General features: G+C 52.5%; 1 protein-coding gene across 1 annotated transcript; it reads left to right on the top strand.

Moving 5' to 3' along the window:
- Positions 1 to 2,538: 2,538 nt before the first annotated feature.
- Positions 2,539 to 3,528, top strand: LOC309603225 (olfactory receptor 14A16-like; the record flags this gene model as incomplete). Its single annotated transcript, XM_082338121.1, has 1 exon — positions 2,539 to 3,528. The coding sequence occupies one exon, from the start codon at positions 2,539 to 2,541 to the stop codon at positions 3,526 to 3,528; it is 990 nt and encodes a 329-aa protein (XP_082194247.1).
- Positions 3,529 to 18,616: the final 15,088 nt, after the last annotated feature.

Here is an 18,616-nt window from a genome sequence, read left to right as displayed (position 1 = left end):
CCAGAGGCGGGCATTTGTAGTGCCCTACAACTCCTCATGCTGTTATCTTGTGAGACACACCCTTACCAGGAGGAGCCATCTGCTCGCAAACATTAACAGCCGACCAAATGGAGCTTCAGTCCAGGCAGAATCCAGACCTTGAGAAACTCTGGGATTCAGCCATCAGATAGCTCTTATGTTTTGCAAAGAGAAGCGGCCATTTCTGTATCGGAGTGGGATAATCACCCCATACATCAGGACAGGCTAGGACCTGATGTGCTGAGGAGAAGGGCCTGGGCATTGCAAGGGATGGCAGATGAGCCAGTGGTGCATGCTCGCCATGAACAAGGCCAGCTGCATACGGGGCTGCATTAGGAGGAGTGTGGGCCACGCAGACAACTTGAGTTATCATCCCCCTCAACTCAGCACTGGTGTCACCCCACACACATGGGTGTGCCCCAGCGTGCAGCTTCCCAAATTGGAGAAGTAGGGAGGAACTGGAGAGTGTCCAGAGCAGGTCTGCCAAGGTAGGGTTTGGGACCTAGTGCACGTGACCTCTGTGGGGTGGCTGAGGGACCTGGGCTTCTTTGTCTCAGCAGCATTGTGGAGGCTGCAGGCAGCACAGGAGTAGCCTGAGAGTGCTTGAAGGGTGGTTTCAGAGATGGTGGAGCTTTTCTTCATGGAGGGAAACAGCATGAGAAAGAAATAATGCCACCAAGTGCAGCTGGGGAGGTCCAGACTGGACATGAGCAGAAAGAAATGTCATTGGAAGGGCAGTGCTGTGGTGGAACAAGTCACCCAGAGGAAGACTGGATCAGCCCAGGGCTTTGTGTTTCAAGGAACAGCCAGGGAGGAGAGAGAAAGATACCAGTAAAGAAAGGAAGATGCTCAGCTGAGAGCAAGGCATAGTAGCAGGACGGCTCTCTACAGCCTGCAGGGAAAGAGGTGCAGGTGATGGGACACCACAGGACAGGTTATGGTGGAGATGATAAAGGGATGTAGAAAGGCGGAAAGCCCCCAACAGAGATGAGCTCTCTCTCCCCTTGGCTATGGCTGTTGTCTCTGCCACTGATGCCTGTGAGGAGGCACCTTATCCTTACAGCACAGGGGCCTCCTTGCCTCCCTGTCCTGAGAGATGAGAGGAAGAGAAATCTTCTCAGCTGACAACAGGGTAAGTCTCTGGCTGCAGGGCAATGCAGATGAGCTTCCTGGAGGTATCTTGTAAAGCTGGCATAGCTCACAGCCTATGGGATCTCTCTCCAGTACAGAGGAGGAGGATGTGCTGCGAAGCAGGAATTCCCTACTGCACCATCAGAGGGACAGGGCAGGATGGCTGCCTTCTCCCGGGGATGGCTGCAGGGGTGTGAAGGTGGGTGTGCAGCAATGTGTGCCCAGGGCTGTCCTTCAGAGCAGGGTCCCTGCACCCCAGGGTCTGTGTGCTGGGGCAGGGACTCTGCCAGGATCAGCACTCAGCCTGCCCGGGGAGCTCCCAACGGCGCTGCAGGGAGAAGCTGTGGGTGGAAGGAGTGACCCCCGGCAGGGCAGGGTCCTTTTGCTGTCAAGGGGGTGCTGCATGGTTAAGGCTGCTCACAGCTGCAGATCCCACCCAGGACATTGGCAGAGGTGGCATTTCAAGAGGAATGACAAGGCAGGGGCTACCTTAAAGATGAAGACCTTTCCATGGTCTGTGATCTCAGCTTTTTTTCTAACTGAAGGGGAAAAGGCGATGTCAAGTTTGGATAAGTCACTGAGACTCCTGAACCGTTACACTGAGGGATCAGCAGATCTGCCAGAAACCTCATAAAGTGCCTTCACCCACTCTTCTACCTATAGGCAGCACCAGCATCACCTTTGCTTGCACCATCAGGGTTTGTCTTATCCTCAGGACCTGCAAACAGGGAGATGCCTCTGGGCAGTGCTCTGCTGCCAGGAGGTGTCTTCGGGGCAGAGCTGAGCACAGAGCGGTCAGGATGGGGTCTGTGAGCACTGAAAGGGAGGAGACAGGGGGACCGAGAAACAGCTCCCAGCAGGGAGAGCTCCAGGCAGCAGAGAGCCAGGCCACCCCTCTGCATCACTCTCTCCTCATCGGCATGGGCAAAGAGGGAAGAGTTTGGAGAAATGGATTTTGAAACTGGACTCTTCCATGCTCCCAAATGTTCATTTTCTTCTTCAAGTATGTTCTTAGTGAAATCATTCTCCAATGGAAAGAGGTGTAAGCACAGGGCACATGCGTGGTGACCGGCAGGTCACTCGTGGGCAGACCAGCTCTCCCAATTCTTCACTAGGGCACAAGGAGCCCTTTTGTCCCTCGGGGCTCACCACTGTTCAGGCTGAGAGCAATGTGAAAGATGAGGATTTCTGCCCCTTCCAAGTGCGTGCCCTCACTCAGCAGCACAAACCTGAGCTCACAAAAAGGAGCTGAACAAAGTTCTCCCAAAGAAAGAGAATAATCTGGGGGGGAATTTGTGGGAAAAAGCACAGGATTGTCTCAAAGAAGTCTGCCCTAACTTGTCAATGTCTTCTCCTCTTTCAACAGTCTTCCATGCCCAGAGAGACCAAATGTCCAACAGCAGCTCCATCACCCAGTTCCTCCTCCTGGCATTCACAGACACGCGGGAGCTGCAGCTCTTGCACTTCTGCCTCTTCCTGGCCATCTACCTGGCTGCCCTCCTGGGCAACGGCCTCATCATCACCGCCATCGCCTGTGACCACCACCTCCACACCCCCATGTACTTCTTCCTCCTCAACCTCTCCCTCATAGACCTGGCCTCCATCTCCACCACTCTCCCCAAAGCCATGGCCAGTTCCCTGTGGGACATCAGGGCCATCTCCTACTTGGGATGTGCTGCCCAAGTCTTTTTTTTCTTTTTCTGTGTTACAGCAGAATTTTGTCTTCTCACTGTCATGGCCTATGACCGCTATGTGGCCATCTGCAAACCCCTGCACTACGGGACCCTGCTGGGCAGCAGAGCTTGTGTCCACATGGCAGCAGCTGCCTGGGGCAGTGAGTTTCTCAATGCTGTGCTGCACACAGCCAATACATTTTCCCTACCCCTCTGCCAAGGCAATGTCCTGGACCAGTTCTTCTGTGAAGTGCCCCAGATCCTCAAGCTCTCCTGCTCAGATGCCTACCTCAGGGAAGTTGGGCTTCTTGTGATTAGCATCTGTTTATACTGTGTGTGTTTTGTTTTCCTTGTGGTGTCCTATGTGCAGATCTTCAGGGCCGTGCTGAGGATCCCCTCTGAGCAGGGACGCCACAAAGCCTTTTCCACGTGCCTCCCTCACCTGGCCGTGGTCTCCCTGTTTGTCAGCACTGGCATGTTTGCCTACCTGAAGCCCCCCTCCATCTCCTCCCCAGCCCTGGATCTGGTGATGGCAGTGCTGTACTCCGTGGTGCCTCCAGCAGTGAACCCCCTCATCTACAGCATGAGGAACCAGGAGCTCAAGGATTCCCTGTGGAAGCTGTTTGAATATGATCTACTTCAGATTAATAAGGTGCCCATTATCCCACTAGGGCTCCCACCATATCTCAGGAAAAGCCAGGACTAACTTTTCTTCGTATTTGTCTTTATTTTTCCTTTATGTTTGTTTGGTTGCTGGTTTTTGGGTTTTTTTGCATTTTGTTTTATACCTGTTATATTATTATTAGTGGCCTCCTACCTGTTTTTCCTTGACCCAAAGACCTCATGGACACATGGATCCAGGCTCCCTGTGCAGAGAAACTCAATAAAGAAACCATTAGAAAATGATTTGTCTCAACTCCCATCTCTTCACACCTTCTCTGGGTCTGGGGAAGCAGGCCCAGCATGCAGGAGGGCTTCAGCAGCAAATGCCCAGTTGCCCCATGGAGGAGAAGCCCCAGTTGCCCTGGGGGCTGCCTTGGTGGGCACTCCCTCTCTGCTGCCTGCAAGTCAGGGCTACTGCTTCCCCAGAGCCATGGTCATGGACAGCCATGGATGGGGTCTTTTCAGTGCTGGTGTCTCCTCACTTCCACACTGTCCTGCCGTGTCCTGTGGTTTGTACAAACCCGAAGGCCTCCTGTAAGATGAGGCAGTCCTGTTGTCTCTGCACTGGCATCCCTGTGGCTGTGGGCAGGAGCAGGCCATGTGAACCTCTGTGTCAGAGCTGGCCTCCCTGCTAGCACCAATGTAAGCCAATGGTCTCCTCAGGGCAGGGTCAGAAGGCTGGATGCCTCTTCCAAGGCTTGTTCCAGGAATGCACCCAAGGAGCTGCTCCCTCAAAAGGACTTTTGTTCTTCTGGGATTGTCGTGGTTTAACCCCAGTCAGCAACTGAGCACCACACGGCCTCTTACTCGCTCCCCTCCCCGCAGTGGGATGGGGGAGAGAATCGGAAGGGTAAGAGGGAGAAAACTCATGGGTTGAGATAAGAACAGTTTAGTAATTGAAATAAAATGAAGTAAAATAGCAGTAGTAGTAGTAGTAGTAGTAGTAGTAATAATGATGATGATGATGATGATGATGATGATGATGATAATAATATACAAAGCAAGTGATGCACGATGCAGTTGCTCACCACCTGCTGATGGATTCCCAGCCAGTCTCTGAGCAGCAGTACCCCCCTCCCAGGAGAGGTTAAATGGATCCAGTTCGTACTGGTAGGGGGCCCAGTCTGTACTGGGAGGGAAGCAGGGGATCTACTTTGGAGTGGGATGGGGCCCACTCTATACTGGGAGATTTTAATGGCATCCAGTTAGTACTGGGAGGGGGTTCAGTCTGTACTGGGAGGGGATTATGAATCCTGTTGGGCGTGGGATGGGACCTAGTCTGTAACGGGAGGGGTTAAAGGGGTCAAGTTTAAACTGGGAGGGGGCCAAGTCTGTACTGGGAGAGGTTAAAGGGATACAGTTTATACACAGACAAGGCCCAGTCTCTACTAAGAAGGGGTCAGGGGATCCAGTTTGTACTGAGATGAAGCCCAGTCTGTACTGGGAGGGGATTAGGGGATCCAGTTTGTACTGGGACAGGGCCCAGTCTGTACTGAGGGTTGAGAGGCATCCAGTTTGTACTGAGATGAAGCCCAGTCTGTACTGGGAGAGGTTTAGGGGATCCAGTTTGTACTGGGACAGGGCCCAGTCTGTACTGAGGGGTGAGAGAGATCCAGTTTGTAATTTAGGCGGCCCAGTCTGTACTGGGAGGGGATAAGGGGATCCAGTTTGGACTTGGATGGTGCCTCATCTGTACTGAGAGAGGTTAAAGGGATCCTGTTGGTACTGGGACGGGGCTCAGCCTGTACTGGGAAGGAAGCAGGGGATCCACTTTGGTGTGAGATGGGGCCCACTCTGTACTGGGAGGGGTTAAAGGCATCCAGTTTGTAACGGGATGGGGCCCAGTCTGTACTGGGATGGGATCACGGGATAGAGTTTATACTGGGACGGGTGCCAGTCTGTTCTGGGAGAGTATAAATGCAGCCAGATTGGACTCGGACAGGGTCCATTTTGTACTGGGCGGGGTTAAAGCGATTCAGCTTGCACTGAGATGTCTCTCAGTCTCTGTTGGGAGGGCATTGTGGTTTAACCCCAGTTGGCAACTAAGCACCACACAGCCGCTTGCTCACTGTCCCCCTCGCAGTGGGATGGGGAGAGAAACGGGGAAAAACAAAAAGAAGTGGGTTGAGATAAAGACAGTTTAATAGGACATCAGAGGAAGAAAACAATAATAATAATGATGATAAAAGAACATACAAAACAAATGTTGCACAATGCAATTGCTCAGCACCTGCTGACCGATGCCCAGCCCAGCCCTGAGCAGTGATCGCTACCCCCCAGCCAACTCCCCCCAGTTTATATACTGGGCGTGATGTCATACAGTATGGAATAGCCCTTTGGCCAGGTTGGGTCAGCTGTCCTGGCTGTGCCCCCTCCCAGCTTCTTGTGCACCAGGCAGAGCATGGGAAGCTGAAAAGTCCTTGACCAGTGTAAGCACTACTGAGCAACACCTAAACCATCAGGGTGTTATCAACATTATTCTCATCCTAAATCCAGAACACAGCACTATGCCAGCTACTAGGAAGAAAGTTAACTCTGTCTCAGCCAAAACCAGGACAGTATCCACCCATTCATAGATTCCATACAATCTATGCCATGTCCAGGTCCTACCCTTTCCAATACATTCCAATTAATCACAACCACTTTTCCAGTCTTTTGATATATACACACAGATGTCATTCTCTTAGTCCATGGGCCGTCCCTCTAAAATGTCCGTTGAGTTCGTTTAGTCCATGACTTTGGGCTCCATCTGTCATAACAGCCTTTCAGGGCAGGAGAGATGGTGTGTGGTGCTGGACTGTTGCATGCTGAAGTCAGTTCTGGTTCCATCACTGCTGCACTTTTCTCTGTTTCATCCAAGTTCTTCGTTAATCTGGGTGGTTCGTACTGTAATACCATTGATATGGCATATAGCCACCATAGGAGTGACGACATCATACACTATCATTTAGCAATTAACATCTTACCATTTAGTTCATTGGCTGTTTTCACACAAAATCAAATCCCTTTGAGACACGCATCGTGCATCCCCATCCTTTCGCATCACCCACCAAGTGCACCCGGGTCCTTGAGCAAAAGCAATCCCACCAATGGGTTTTCCTTTGCCTGAGGCAGGAATAACCCAGACTGTCTGCCCCAGCATCTTTTTTATGTGCACTACAGGGACTTTATCCCCTTCTACAGTACGTAAAAGTTTTGATTGGGCAGGGCCAGCTCGATTGGCAGATCCCCTAGTGTTGACGAACCAGGCGGCCTTTGCTAAATGTGTATCCCAACGTTCGAACGTCCCACCACCCATTGCTCTCAGTGTAGTCTTTAACAGTGCCGTGGTTTAACCCCAGCCAGCAACTAAGCACCGCACAGCCACTCACTCCCTCCCCCGCCGACCCCGGGTGGGATGGGGGAGAGAATTGGAAGGGTAAAAGTGAGAAAACTCGTGGGTTGAGATAAGAACAGTTTAATAATTGAAGAAAAATAAAATAGAGCAGTGGTAATAGTAGTAGTAGTAGTAGTAGTAATAATAACAATAACAATAATAATGATAAAAGAACATACAAACAGTGATGCACAATGCTCACCACCCCCTGACCGATGCCCAGCCCATCCCTGAGCAGCAATTGCAGCCCCCCAGCCAACTCCCCCCAGTTTATATACTGGGCGTGATGTCATACGGTACGGAATAGCCCTTTGGCCAGGCTGGGTCAGCTGTCCTGGCTGTGCCCCCTGCCAGCTTCTTGTGCACTGGGCAGGGCATGGGAAGCTGAAAAGTCCTTGACCCGTGTAAGCACTACTGAGCAACACCTAAACCATCAGGGTGTTATCAACATTACTCTCATCCTAAATCCAAACCACAGCACTATACCAGTGTCACGGGAGAGTGGCTAAGCCACTTCAAAAAAATCACCATCAAAGAAAGATATTTGCAAATAGTGATTTTAATAGAAATCTATAAAGGTGTGATTTAAGAGGGTTCCATGGCAAGGTTCACTCTATTCCTAAATGAATGGAATGTGTATATATATACATATAAAGAGAAAGAAAGAGGAAATCGAGCCCGAAGAAAATACACGGAGGAAAAGGGGAGCCCTCCCGTTGAGTCACGAGGTTCGGAATGGACCCCCTTGCTTTCTAAACTCCTCCTCAGAGAGGAGCCTAGCTGCGGCTGGATCCAATCCTAGTCTCAGACTTGGTCAATGGTTTATGTCTAAGGCTTATATGTTTAGCAGCAGTTTAAGTTTATTTGTTTGCAGCAAGGAGTGAATCACAAAAATCTAGTAATAACTGATCATTAATTAATCTAGCATCTACAAAGTGATTAAATGAGGTTTACTACAATATTTATATCACACACAAACACACAATAGGCCTAAGCACTTATTATGTGTGCAGTTAAAGGTACCAATAAAAATTTGCCTGGGTTTAGCAAAATACTCACTTTAAATGACTGTCTCAACGGGCGAGGATCGAACCTCGAGGAGCAAGGATCGACAAAGATCAGGCGAGGGTCAAATCTCGAGCAAGGAGCACCAGAGATCAGCTTGAGTTTGCAGCTCTGAGAGGCGTCCCACTCAGAGGGAGATTCTGGTGCAGCCCACTGCGATCCAGGAGAGCTCAAAGGGTCTCAACTTGGCAACACTCTTTCTAGGGTCATGAGATGATTGACTTTAGGCACCAGTAAATTTCCCTTCTACTTTCACAGCCCGTGCTGAAGATTACTAAAGTTCTCAAGAATTCCAGTGATGATGGTACAAGATCCTCCTGAGTTACAGCCTAGCTAAGATAGGCCCCAAGGCTGTCAGGAGGCGACTCGTACAGGTGAAAAATGTAGTTCCAAGGTTGTCAGGGCTGCCTCCCTGGTACAGACAGTGCTGCTCCCACCTCAGCCATGTGAGAGTTTTGATACAGTCAAGGGACGCTTAACCGTGAAACTCGTTACACAAAGGCCAAGTTTTGATGGGAATTACTGAGACTGTAAAGCAGCTTTGCTTCCCATGCTCTGCCAGGCGCATCAGAAGAAAAGGAGGGGGGGAGAATGCACCACCACACTTCCCCCTCCCTGCCCCGGCCAATATTCACTGGAACCGTTCTGGCAGAAGCTCCCGGTTCCTGTTAAGGTCATTTACAGGGAATAATTTAAAGGCAATTTGATGAGGCTGCAATTCAAACTGCTCCAGGCACACAGGAGCTATAAATGGGCAGCTGCCTGCCAGTGACCTTTCATATGCCTTTCTTCCTAGGTTCCTTCATTGCATTCCCACCAAAACCAAAGCCCCGGCTTACACATGGAAAGGGGCAAAACCCACCGTGGACGACAGCTGCTCTCCAGGTCCTCATTGCTGTCTGGAGCCCTCCGTGACCAGGAATGGGCAGTAGGTGCCGGCAGTGTATCCCATCTCTGGATGTGCCAGGGCAAACACCAAGCTCACAGCTGGCCCAAGTGAGTAACAGCTCTCCAGCCGTTCGTGCAGACAAGACAAACAGCCTTTCTTTTTTGCCCTGTGTCAGTGCAGTACAAAACAATCTGCTCCTCGGACTGAGGAGCCTCGGGCTGAGGCAAAGGCGGCATTAAGTACCTCAGCCTTTTCCTCGTCCCTTGTCCCTGTTTCCCCCTGCCTCCAATAAAGGATGGAGATTCTCCCTAGCCCTCCTTCTGTTGCTAATGCATTTCCAGGGACATTTTTTATCGTCTTTGACAGCAGCAGCCAGATTCAGTTCCAGCTGGGCAGTCTCCTTCTCCCTCCCCTGCGGGAGCCCCGCCCTCCCGAGGTGAGATGTGGGGGCGGGGCGTTCCAGGGGGAGGGGTGAAACCGCGGGGGCGTGGCTGCGGTGGGGAGGCCGGGCTGTGAGGTCACAGACCCCCGCTGTGCGTCACCGTGATGTGCTCTGCTGTGCCGCGGGCACCGCTCTGGCAGTGCCAGCAGCAGCGGCAGCAGCAGCAGCAGCAGCAGCAGCAGCAGCGGCAGCAGCAGCATGGTGCAGGCGTGGGGGGCTGTGGCCCCACCCGCCTCCTTCTTCTCCTCCTCCTGGTGGCCCTGCAAGCCCAGGATGCACGGGCTGCTCCGTGGCGAGCGCGGGGATTAGGTAGGCAGGCGGGCAAGGGACGGCACCCAGCCCTGGGCAGCGTGGAGCGGAGCCCACCGCACCTCGGGGTGGCACGTCTGGGTGCCACGTCATTCCCTGACTCCCCTCCAGTCACTGCAGGTCACTGGGAAAGAAGTAGCTCACAACATCTAATGGAAACGTGCTTGATTACAGCTGTGCCTGTAGGACTCCTCAGTCCGACGGCCACCAGACGTCTCAGCCTGATCTTGTCCGGGAGCCTCAGGGCGATCCCACAGGTATGGCACTTGAATGCATGAGCATTTAGGCTTTCATAGTCTGTTCCTATGAATTTTTACTTAATCATTTCTTGGCCAATGCTCAGACATGCAGAAGAGCAGAGAGGGAATGGGTCAGGCTGAGTGATGTCCCCTGGGGCACTCTGCCTTGGGAAGCTGTCTTTGCCAGCCTCTGCGAGCCTGCGCTGCTTCCAGTGCCTGCTGCAAAGCCAGCGGGCTTGTTGGGGTTGAGTTTAGAGCTGGTGGGAGCTCCAGGGAGTCCTTTCTCCCGACAGATCCGTGCATGGGTTGTTTTGGATCAGCATGCTCCAGGCACCCAGGAACTGTCTGCACGATGCTCCGGAGTGACAGGGAGAGCTGAGTGCCATGGAGCAATCCCACGTTTGAACGGCATTCCCTGCCATTCAGCTCTGAGGAAGTATACGGAAATATTTCACGGGAGCTGCTCTGTTCTGTTTGTTTCCAGACGTGGCGGGAGGCGATGGATATCCAGCTTCCCGGCTGGGTCCCAGGGCTGACGCGCAGGGAGATCGCATGGGTACGTCATGGCTTTTTACTGCCTTTGAGAGCTGCCAGCTCCAAGCCCAAATGCGTGCAGGTGTGAGAATATAGACCTGCATTGTGTGTGCCGTGACATTCCGTGATCCCCGTGTATGTTCTGCTGTTCGGTTATGATGGTGTATATCACAGTGTATGATGGAAACATGTCATGGGGGTTTGGTTGCAGATGTGGCTCCAGCTCCTCAGCTGGATCCTGCGCTGGAGCTCAGCTGGCATCCCAGGGGTGAGTAGTCAGTCTTGGCTGACTTCACAGGGTAAGCACTCCTTTTCAGTATTTTAGTAGTGAGAAATTTAACTGGATCCTTTTTGTTAAGGTCCTCAAAGAGCAAAGTATAAAGCCAGACTGGGGAAATCTTCCCAGCAGCCATCAGAAGTCCTAAAGGAAATCCTGGGACAACTGGAGAAAGCGGCACATGGTGGGTGGATAGCACTCTTAACCAGAAGGCTTGGGAAGCTGAGGTTTTAGACACCTGCATGGACAAGCCATAGGCAGCCCAAGCAGAAAGGGCTCGAGGAGAGCCTCGCTGCACTGACACTCGATTGCACACCTCGCAGGTGCTGGTGAGCTGCAGAGATGGTCCAGAGTCTCTGCTGCCAGTTGTGGTTCCGGCTGAGTCCCAGGCACAGCTGCTGCCCATCGCTGGCCAGAGCCGTTCTGGGCAGACGCTGGTATCCAGCTGGCAGGAACTGGTGGTGCTCACACCTTGCTGCCAGTGGCCGGAGGGGAGAGAGCCCTTGGGCGGCAGAGAGGATGCGCAGGCAGCTTGGGGTCGCTGAGAGCGGCAGACTTTGCCGGGGCTGCAGGCATGCCCTGGCCAGGGTCGGAGCAGCCCCGACTTCACCGCCTGGTCCAGCCCCGTTGTTCTCCTTGATGTTTGAGGACTCTGTGGCGCCTCGGGGTCAGGGACAGGTGAAAGCCGGACACCCAGCTTGAGGCCGGACACTGAACCTGAAGGCAGCTAAAATGAAAGGCTGTGCATTCAGTCTCGGGTGGTTTAGCTGTCTGTGTGTAGTTGTGCTTTAGATACCTTGGTTGTGGCTTTCCTCTTGTTTTGGGGGACTGTGGGCTCTTCACTGCCACTTGTGAAAGTGCCCAGACCATGGTTGCAAGGGCTTGGGGTTCATTCCACTGTGTGGGGCTGTTACCCTTAGTGTGTGATGGAGTTGGCATGATGGGACGTGCTTCTCCAAAGGGCTCTTTCCCCACCTGAGTTGGCTGCAGTGTCCTCCTGTCCTCTCTGAGGGAAGTAATTTACCGTCATCTTGCAGTTTGCCCAAAATGAACTGAGTGCAATGTGAACAGGAAGATGACCTGCAATCTCCCAGTCTCTCAGCAGGTCAGGTTTTGCTGTCTACTGGTAAACTGGAAAGTCTCCCGTGCTTAATTTTTTTCTGTGAGTGACACATTGTTTGGACCAGTGATGAGGTGCACCCCCAAATGCCCAGGCTTTGTTTCTAAGTGTGATTAATGTATTTTGCCTCCTGAAGATACCGTGTTCCTGAGGAGGAACGGTTACTTCTACTTCAACTGACCCACTTTCTTTCTAAAGAGATGGACGGTGAGACCGTGGAGAAGGAGGCGCTTGAGGAAGGAGGCAGTCCCTCAGTGCCAGTCTCTGACGGAAAAACGGGGGCAATCCAACCAAGCGGCGTGCCAGGTAATTGCTGTCCCTCGGTCATCCAGTGTCATATCTCAAAATCCCTGGGTGTCTGCAGGCTCTTCCCCTGGTGCCGGCTACTGCACATGGTGTCAGCAGCCGAACTATTAGTACAGAGCCAGTGTTCTGCAGGGAGCCAGGAGCGGCTCTCTGAGGATGGCTGTCGTCTCGGGGGTGTGGAGGTTCTTGCCAGCAGTGTGCCAGAGAGACACCGGTAACCCTCTGTGGATGTGGTGAAGTGCTCGCCTCCCACCGCCCCCCTTTCCCAGGAATTTCAGAACTCTGCCATTTTGGGAACGAGGCCATCTGAACCACGTGCAGTAGATGCAAGTGGTGCCCATGGTGGAGAAAAGGCAAAGGGGGAGAGCGATGTTGAGGTGCCTCGTGAGAGGCCCTGGCTCCGTCCCCTCGGGGTGTGGGTGCTGGGCTGGGGAGGGAGAGCTGGGGGTGGCACTCCCTGATGCAGGGATGGAGAAAGAGAGGCTCCAGAGTGCATTGGTTGGCAATGGCTTTGGGAGTTTCCTTTGTTTCTGCTGAAATGCTGCAGCCCCAGGATGGTCACTCCTTCGGAGATGCTAACAAAGTGAGAGAGACCATTTCCTGGCAATGTCAGACCTCCTGGGAGATTGCCAGTCGTGCGCAGGACACGCTAACGTGCAGAAGTGTTCCTCCAGGTGTGGATGGCAGGAGAAACTCAAATGCTGTGGATCCCAATGATTTCCAGAAATACTGCATAGAAGGCGCCGTGGCAGTCTTGGGCTCCGTGCTGTTTGGGATGGCACTGTGTGGTGTGATCTGTCTGTGGAGGAAGAGGAAACAGTGAGTTGTTGGCAGGTTTTTTTGCCAAACTTCTGTGTGAGATGGCTGCTGTTGGTCATGAAGCATTTCGAGTATTCTGGAGTGGTGAGTTACTTATTGGCTAGACTCGACTGAGGTTTCTGCTGTAAGATGCTTTCACTGGCCCATCCATTCATGGGCATTCTTTTCTGAAAGCCCTTCTTACTGTGGCAAGTGTTGGTTACAAGTGACCCTGCCTCAACAAGAGCAGACCCAGCGACAGACGTAGGCAGAGCAAGGTCAGAAAGTAAAAACAACAAGGGATGACGTTGCCATAGAAAGTGAGAACTGCAATAGTGACATCTCCCTACCAGTGAACCCCGCAGCAGAAATCACTCGGTTAGGTGATGCCATAAATCCCAGATGTTCACCGCAGCCAAGGTGTCCCAGCAACGCAGACCGTGGTGACGAACCTTCCCAGCTCTGTGCCTTGCTTTGGAGAAAGAGTCAGTCTGTCCCACCTGCAGCCCAACACCGCCAGCGTGCGCGTTCCCAGCACAGGCAGGGCTTTTGTCTGTGCAGGGTACGTATCCCTTTGGATAGGTCTTGTGAAGAGAGGATGGAGAGCACCTCAGCGAGCAGTGAGCCGAGGCTGTCCCCTTGCCTGGTCAGGGATGGGCATGGAGGCGAGCGCTGGTCCCTGCCAGGCACGCTGAGAAAGGCGACCAGGAGGCTCTGCTGGCCCTGCAGTGCCGTGCCCGGCTTTGGTCCCCTCGGCCTGCCGGGGTCGGGTCTCCTTCCCGGCACATGCAGAGCAGGCAGGTCAGGATGGTCAGGGCCGAGAGGAGACGAGCCATGGGCAGGCGAGCAGAGCCCCAGCCGAGGGGTGCGGGGCGCCCCGTTTTCTGCACAAAGCTCTCCGTGCCCACAGCTGCCACGTGCAGCCAGGTGCCCAAACCCCACAGGGTGCCCAGCGCTGCCCCGCACCCTGGCACCCACGTGGCACCGCAGCTGCAGCGGGGCCTCAGCAGCCTCCTCTCTTCACAGGCGCCTCTCTGCAGCTTCGTGAGCCCGGCCTGACACCAGCAGCCGCCCCACGCGCCCAGACAGCTGTCCCGCATGCCCCAGTACCCCTGAGAGCCGGACCCGATGCCAGTAGCCACCGCCTGTGCCTGGAAATCCAGCCCACCTGCCACGGAGCACCAAGGATCCAGCCCCTGCCAGCCCTCACCAGTGTGTGTCCTGAAAAAAGGGTGTTGTTAATAAAAGACAGGTTTGGACCTTATAAATCAGGCTTTGGACTCTAAAAATGAGGCTTTGGACCTTCATAATCAGAATCAGCATGTGGCTTGGTCCCTCAAAACGACTGGCTGGATCCTCAAAATGCCACCTTGGAGCCTGAAATTGAGGCTCTCGAAAGTCAAAATGAAGCTTTGAAGTCTATAAAGGAGACTGCGCAAACTACAGTGGAGCCTTTGGGCCACTAACATGAAGCTTTGAAGTCAAAAATGATGCTCTGGGAGCAAAACTAAGAGTTTAGAAAGTAAAAATGAGGCCTTGGACCCTCTAAATGTCACTTAGAACCCTGAAAAGAGGCTTGCTGCCCTAAAAGTGACGGTGTAAACCGTAAAGAGGAAACTGTGGGCCCCCCAAAAAGGCTATGGATAATAAAAGACAGGTTTGGAACAAAAAAAATGAGGATTTTGGCCCTCAAAGGGACTCTTTGGGCAGTAAAAAGAATGGGCCAGATGCTACAAATGACACTCGGGACCCTGCAAACGAGGGGAACACGTTATGTTCCTCTCTGGCCCCAGGAGCTGAAGCTTTGATCCTGAATATAGGGCTTTGGGCACCCCAGTGAAGGCTCTGAGCTGTCAAAGAGGGCTTTGGAGCCTATAAATGAGAGTTTGGACCCTCCAAAGGAGGATTTGGGCCTTCAAAATGGGGCTTGGGAAAGGAAATGGAGGTTTAGAACTCTGAAATGAGGCTTGGTGCCCTAAAATGATGCTTTGGTACCAAAACCTATGGCTTTGCACCCTAAAAATGGGGTTTTGGAGGCTCAAAATGAGGCTTTGGACATGAAACAAAGGAGGCTTTGTAGCCTAAATGAGGAGTTTGGACCCTCAAAGGAGGCTTTGGGCCCACCAAATGAGTATTTGGGCTGTCAAAATGAGGCTTTGGTCCGTCCAAATTGCAGACTGGATCCTAAAAATGAGGCTATGGTTCCTGAAAGCGAGGCTTTGGTCCCTGAAAAGGAGGCTTTAGAAGCTAAAACTGAGGGTTTGGGCCCAAAAATGAGCCTTTGGATGCTATAAATAAGGCTTTGGACTCTAAGAATGAGGCTTTGGACCTTCAAAATCAGAACTGGGGACTTAAAAATGACACTGTGGGCCCTTGAAATGAGTCCTTGAATCTTAAAAGTGGGGCTTGGAAATTGTAAATGAGGGTTTAGACCCTGAAAATGAGGGCTTGGACCATCAAAAGGAGGCTTTCAAGCCTGGAGTCAAAGCTTTGGACTCTAAAACTGAAGCTTTGAGCCCTAAACCAGGGGGTTGGCCCTAAAAACGAGGGTTTGGAAACTCAAGATGCAACTTGGGCCCTCAAAACAGCTGGCGGCATCCTAAAACTGAGCCTTTGGAGCCTGAAATTGAGGCTTTGGAAAGTCAAAATGAGGCTTTGGTATCTAAAAAGGGGACTTTGCAAACTGAAAGGGAGCCTTTGGATCATAAAAATGTGGCTTTGAAACCTAAAAGGAGACTTCAGAGCCTAAAATGAGCCTTTGATCCCTAAAAGTGAGGCTTTGGGCCATAGAAACGAGGCTTTGGATTCTAAGGTGAAAATTGGAACCTTAAGAATGAGGCTTTGGGCCTTAAAATGAGCATTTGGACCATAAAAGGAGTAGTTGAATCCTGAAAAGGAGGCATTGGGCCCTGAAAAGGAGGCTTTGGGCTCTGTAATCAGTTTTGGACCTTCAAACTGTCCCTGCTCATGAAGTTCAGGGCAGTTTATAGAGTTATTTATCTGAATGATTCGAGTCATGTGCCTTTGGGAGAACTCCGTCTCCCTCTTCTCCTTCTGCTGTGTTTACGAGATCTCCACTGACGTGGAGATATTGGCCATTGCCTCATGTTCAGCCCCACGTTGCCTTACAGCATTCAGGGAATCTGCTCACTTTCATGTTCAAATCCAGGCCCACGGAGCTCCATGAGGTGCCAGGGCTACAGGAGGTGCCAGGAAACAACGTTCTTTATCCTTTGTGCAGTCCAACAGAAACAACGTTCCCATGAGAACTTGTTGCTGCGCTGTTAGGGGCAGGCAAAGCCAGGCAGGTGGCCTAATGGCCAGTGGAGAGTGGGAGCTGGCTGCAGGCTCCTCGGTGGCAATGAGCTGCTGAGGTTGTCCTGCGGCGCAGGGACCTGTGCAGCACAGCACAGGCGTGAAGACCACACTGTCCATGCAGCCCAGCCCAGCCCAGCCCAGCAGGAGCTGCTCAGGTTTCCCGTGAGAAGGCTGTCCTCCAGCCTGGTGCCCCAGCTGAGGTGCTGCGGCCCACACGTGCACTGCCGGGAAGAGCTGTAGGCCCATGGCTTGTCACACAACTGCCACCTTTTTTGATTAAATGTACCCATAGCATAGCATAGCATAGCATAAACCAGAGCAGACCAGAATAGTTTAGTTTGAGGGGACCTACAATGATCATCTAGTCTGACTGCCTGTCCAGTTCAGCGCTGACCAAGTTAGAGCAAGTTATTAAGGGCATTGTCCAAATGCCTCTTAAGCACTGACAGGCTTGGGGCATCGACCACCTCTCTAGGAAGCCTGTTGCAGGGTTTGACCACCCTCTCAGAGGCAGCCTGGTGGGTGATGTGGTGGTCGGAGGCTGTCTTGGGCACAGCGACCACAAAATGATAGTTTTCAGTTCTTGGAGAAGTAAGGAAGGGGGTCAGCAAAACCGCTGCCCTGAACTTTGGAAAGGCAAAGTTAGGAGTCTGGTTAACAGAGTCCCTTGGGAGGCAGTCCTGAAGGGCAAAGGAGCCCAGGAAGGCTGGACGTTATTCCAGAAGGAAATCTCAAAGGCACAGGAGCAGGCCATCCCCATGCGCTGAAAGATAAGCAGGCGGGGAAGAAGACCGGCCTGGCTGAACAGAGAGCTTTGGCTGGAACTCAGGAAAAAAAGGAGAGTTTACCACCTTTGGAAGAAGGGGCAGGCAACTCAGGAGGACTACAAGGATGTTGTGAGGTTGTGCAGGGAGAAAATTAGAAAGGCAAAGGCCCAGCTAGAACTTAAACTGGCCACTGCAGTTAAAGATAACAAAAAAGGTTTTTACAAATATATCAGTGACAAAAGGAGGGCCAGGGAGAACCTCCCTCCTTTGTTGGAGGCAGAGGGAAACATCGCCACAAAGGACGAGGGGAAGGCTGAGGTACTTAATGCCTTCTTTGCCTCAGTCTTTAAGAGTCAGACTGGTCATCCTCAGGGTATTCAGGCCCCTGAGCTGGGAGATGGAGATAGGAAGCAGAATGAAGCCCCAGTTCTCGAAGAGGTAACAGTCACCGACCTGCTCCTCCACCTGAATGCCCACAACTCTATGGGGCCTTTAAGGGACTGCTTTGGACTGTGTCTGTCTCGACATCGCTGTTGCATCACCCCCCTCCAGTTCCTGACCTCGACACCAGCTCTGAGGGTCCTGCCCTGGTGGTGTCTTCCTGGGAACCAGGTGCCCAAGCTGTGAGGCACCATGTCATTCAGTTGGTAGCGTTGAAAAATTTTCTGAAACATTCCTCATTCAGCTCAGGGAGGGGGATTGCAATGAGAAATGGCGTGGGCTTTACCTCTAAGAAGTCTCCCCTAACTTGTCACTGTCTATTCCTTTTTGGACAGTGCCCAATGCCCAGAGGAAGCAAATGTCCAACGGCAGCTCCATCACCCAGTTCCTCCTCCTGGCATTGGCAGACCCACGGGAGCTGCAGCTCTTGCACTTCTGGCTCTTCCTGGCCATCTACCTGGCTGCCTTCCTGGGCAACGGCCTCATCATCACCGCCATAGCCTGCGACCACCGCCTCCACACCCCCATGTACTTCTTCCTCCTCAATTTCTCCCTCACAGACCTTGGTTTCATCTCCACCACTCTCCCCAAAGCCTTGGCCAATGCCCTGTGGGACACCAGGGCCATCTCTTTCTTGCGATGTGCTGCCCAAGTCTTTGTATTTGTCTTTTTCATTTCAGCAGAGTTTTATCTTCTAACCACCATGGCCTATGACCGCTATGTGGCCATCTGCAGACCCCTGCACTATGGGACCCTCCTGGGCAGCAGAGCTTGTGTCCACATGGCAGCAGCTCCCTCGGCAGTGGCTTCTTCTATGCTCTCTTGCACACTGCCAATACATTTTCCCTACCCCTCTGCCAAGGCAATGTCCTGGACCAGTTCTTCTGTGAAATCCCCCAGATCCTCAAGCTCTCCTGCTCAGACGCCTACTTCAGGGAATTTAAGCTTCTTGTGTTTAGTACTTTTGTCTTTTTGGGGTGTTTTGTTTTCCTTGTGGTGTGCTATGTGCAGATCTTCAGGGCCGTGCTGAGGATCCCCTCTGAGCAGGGATGCCACAAAGCCTTTTCCATGTGCCTCCCTCACCTGGCCGTCGTCTCCCTGTTTGTCAGCACAGCAGTGTTTGCCTACCTGAAGCCCCACTCCTTCTCCTCCCCATCCCTGGATCTGGTGGTGGCAGTGCTGTACTCAGTGGTGCCTCCAGCAGTGAACCCCCTCATCTACAGCATGAGGAACCAGGAGCTCAAGGATGC

Source organism: Platalea leucorodia, assembly GCF_965183815.1.
Source record: "Platalea leucorodia genome assembly, contig: HAP1_HAP1_SCAFFOLD_24, whole genome shotgun sequence".
NCBI lineage: Eukaryota > Metazoa > Chordata > Aves > Pelecaniformes > Threskiornithidae > Platalea > Platalea leucorodia.
Note: the sequence above shows the minus strand (reverse complement) of the source record. Positions and strands in the feature narration are given on the sequence as shown.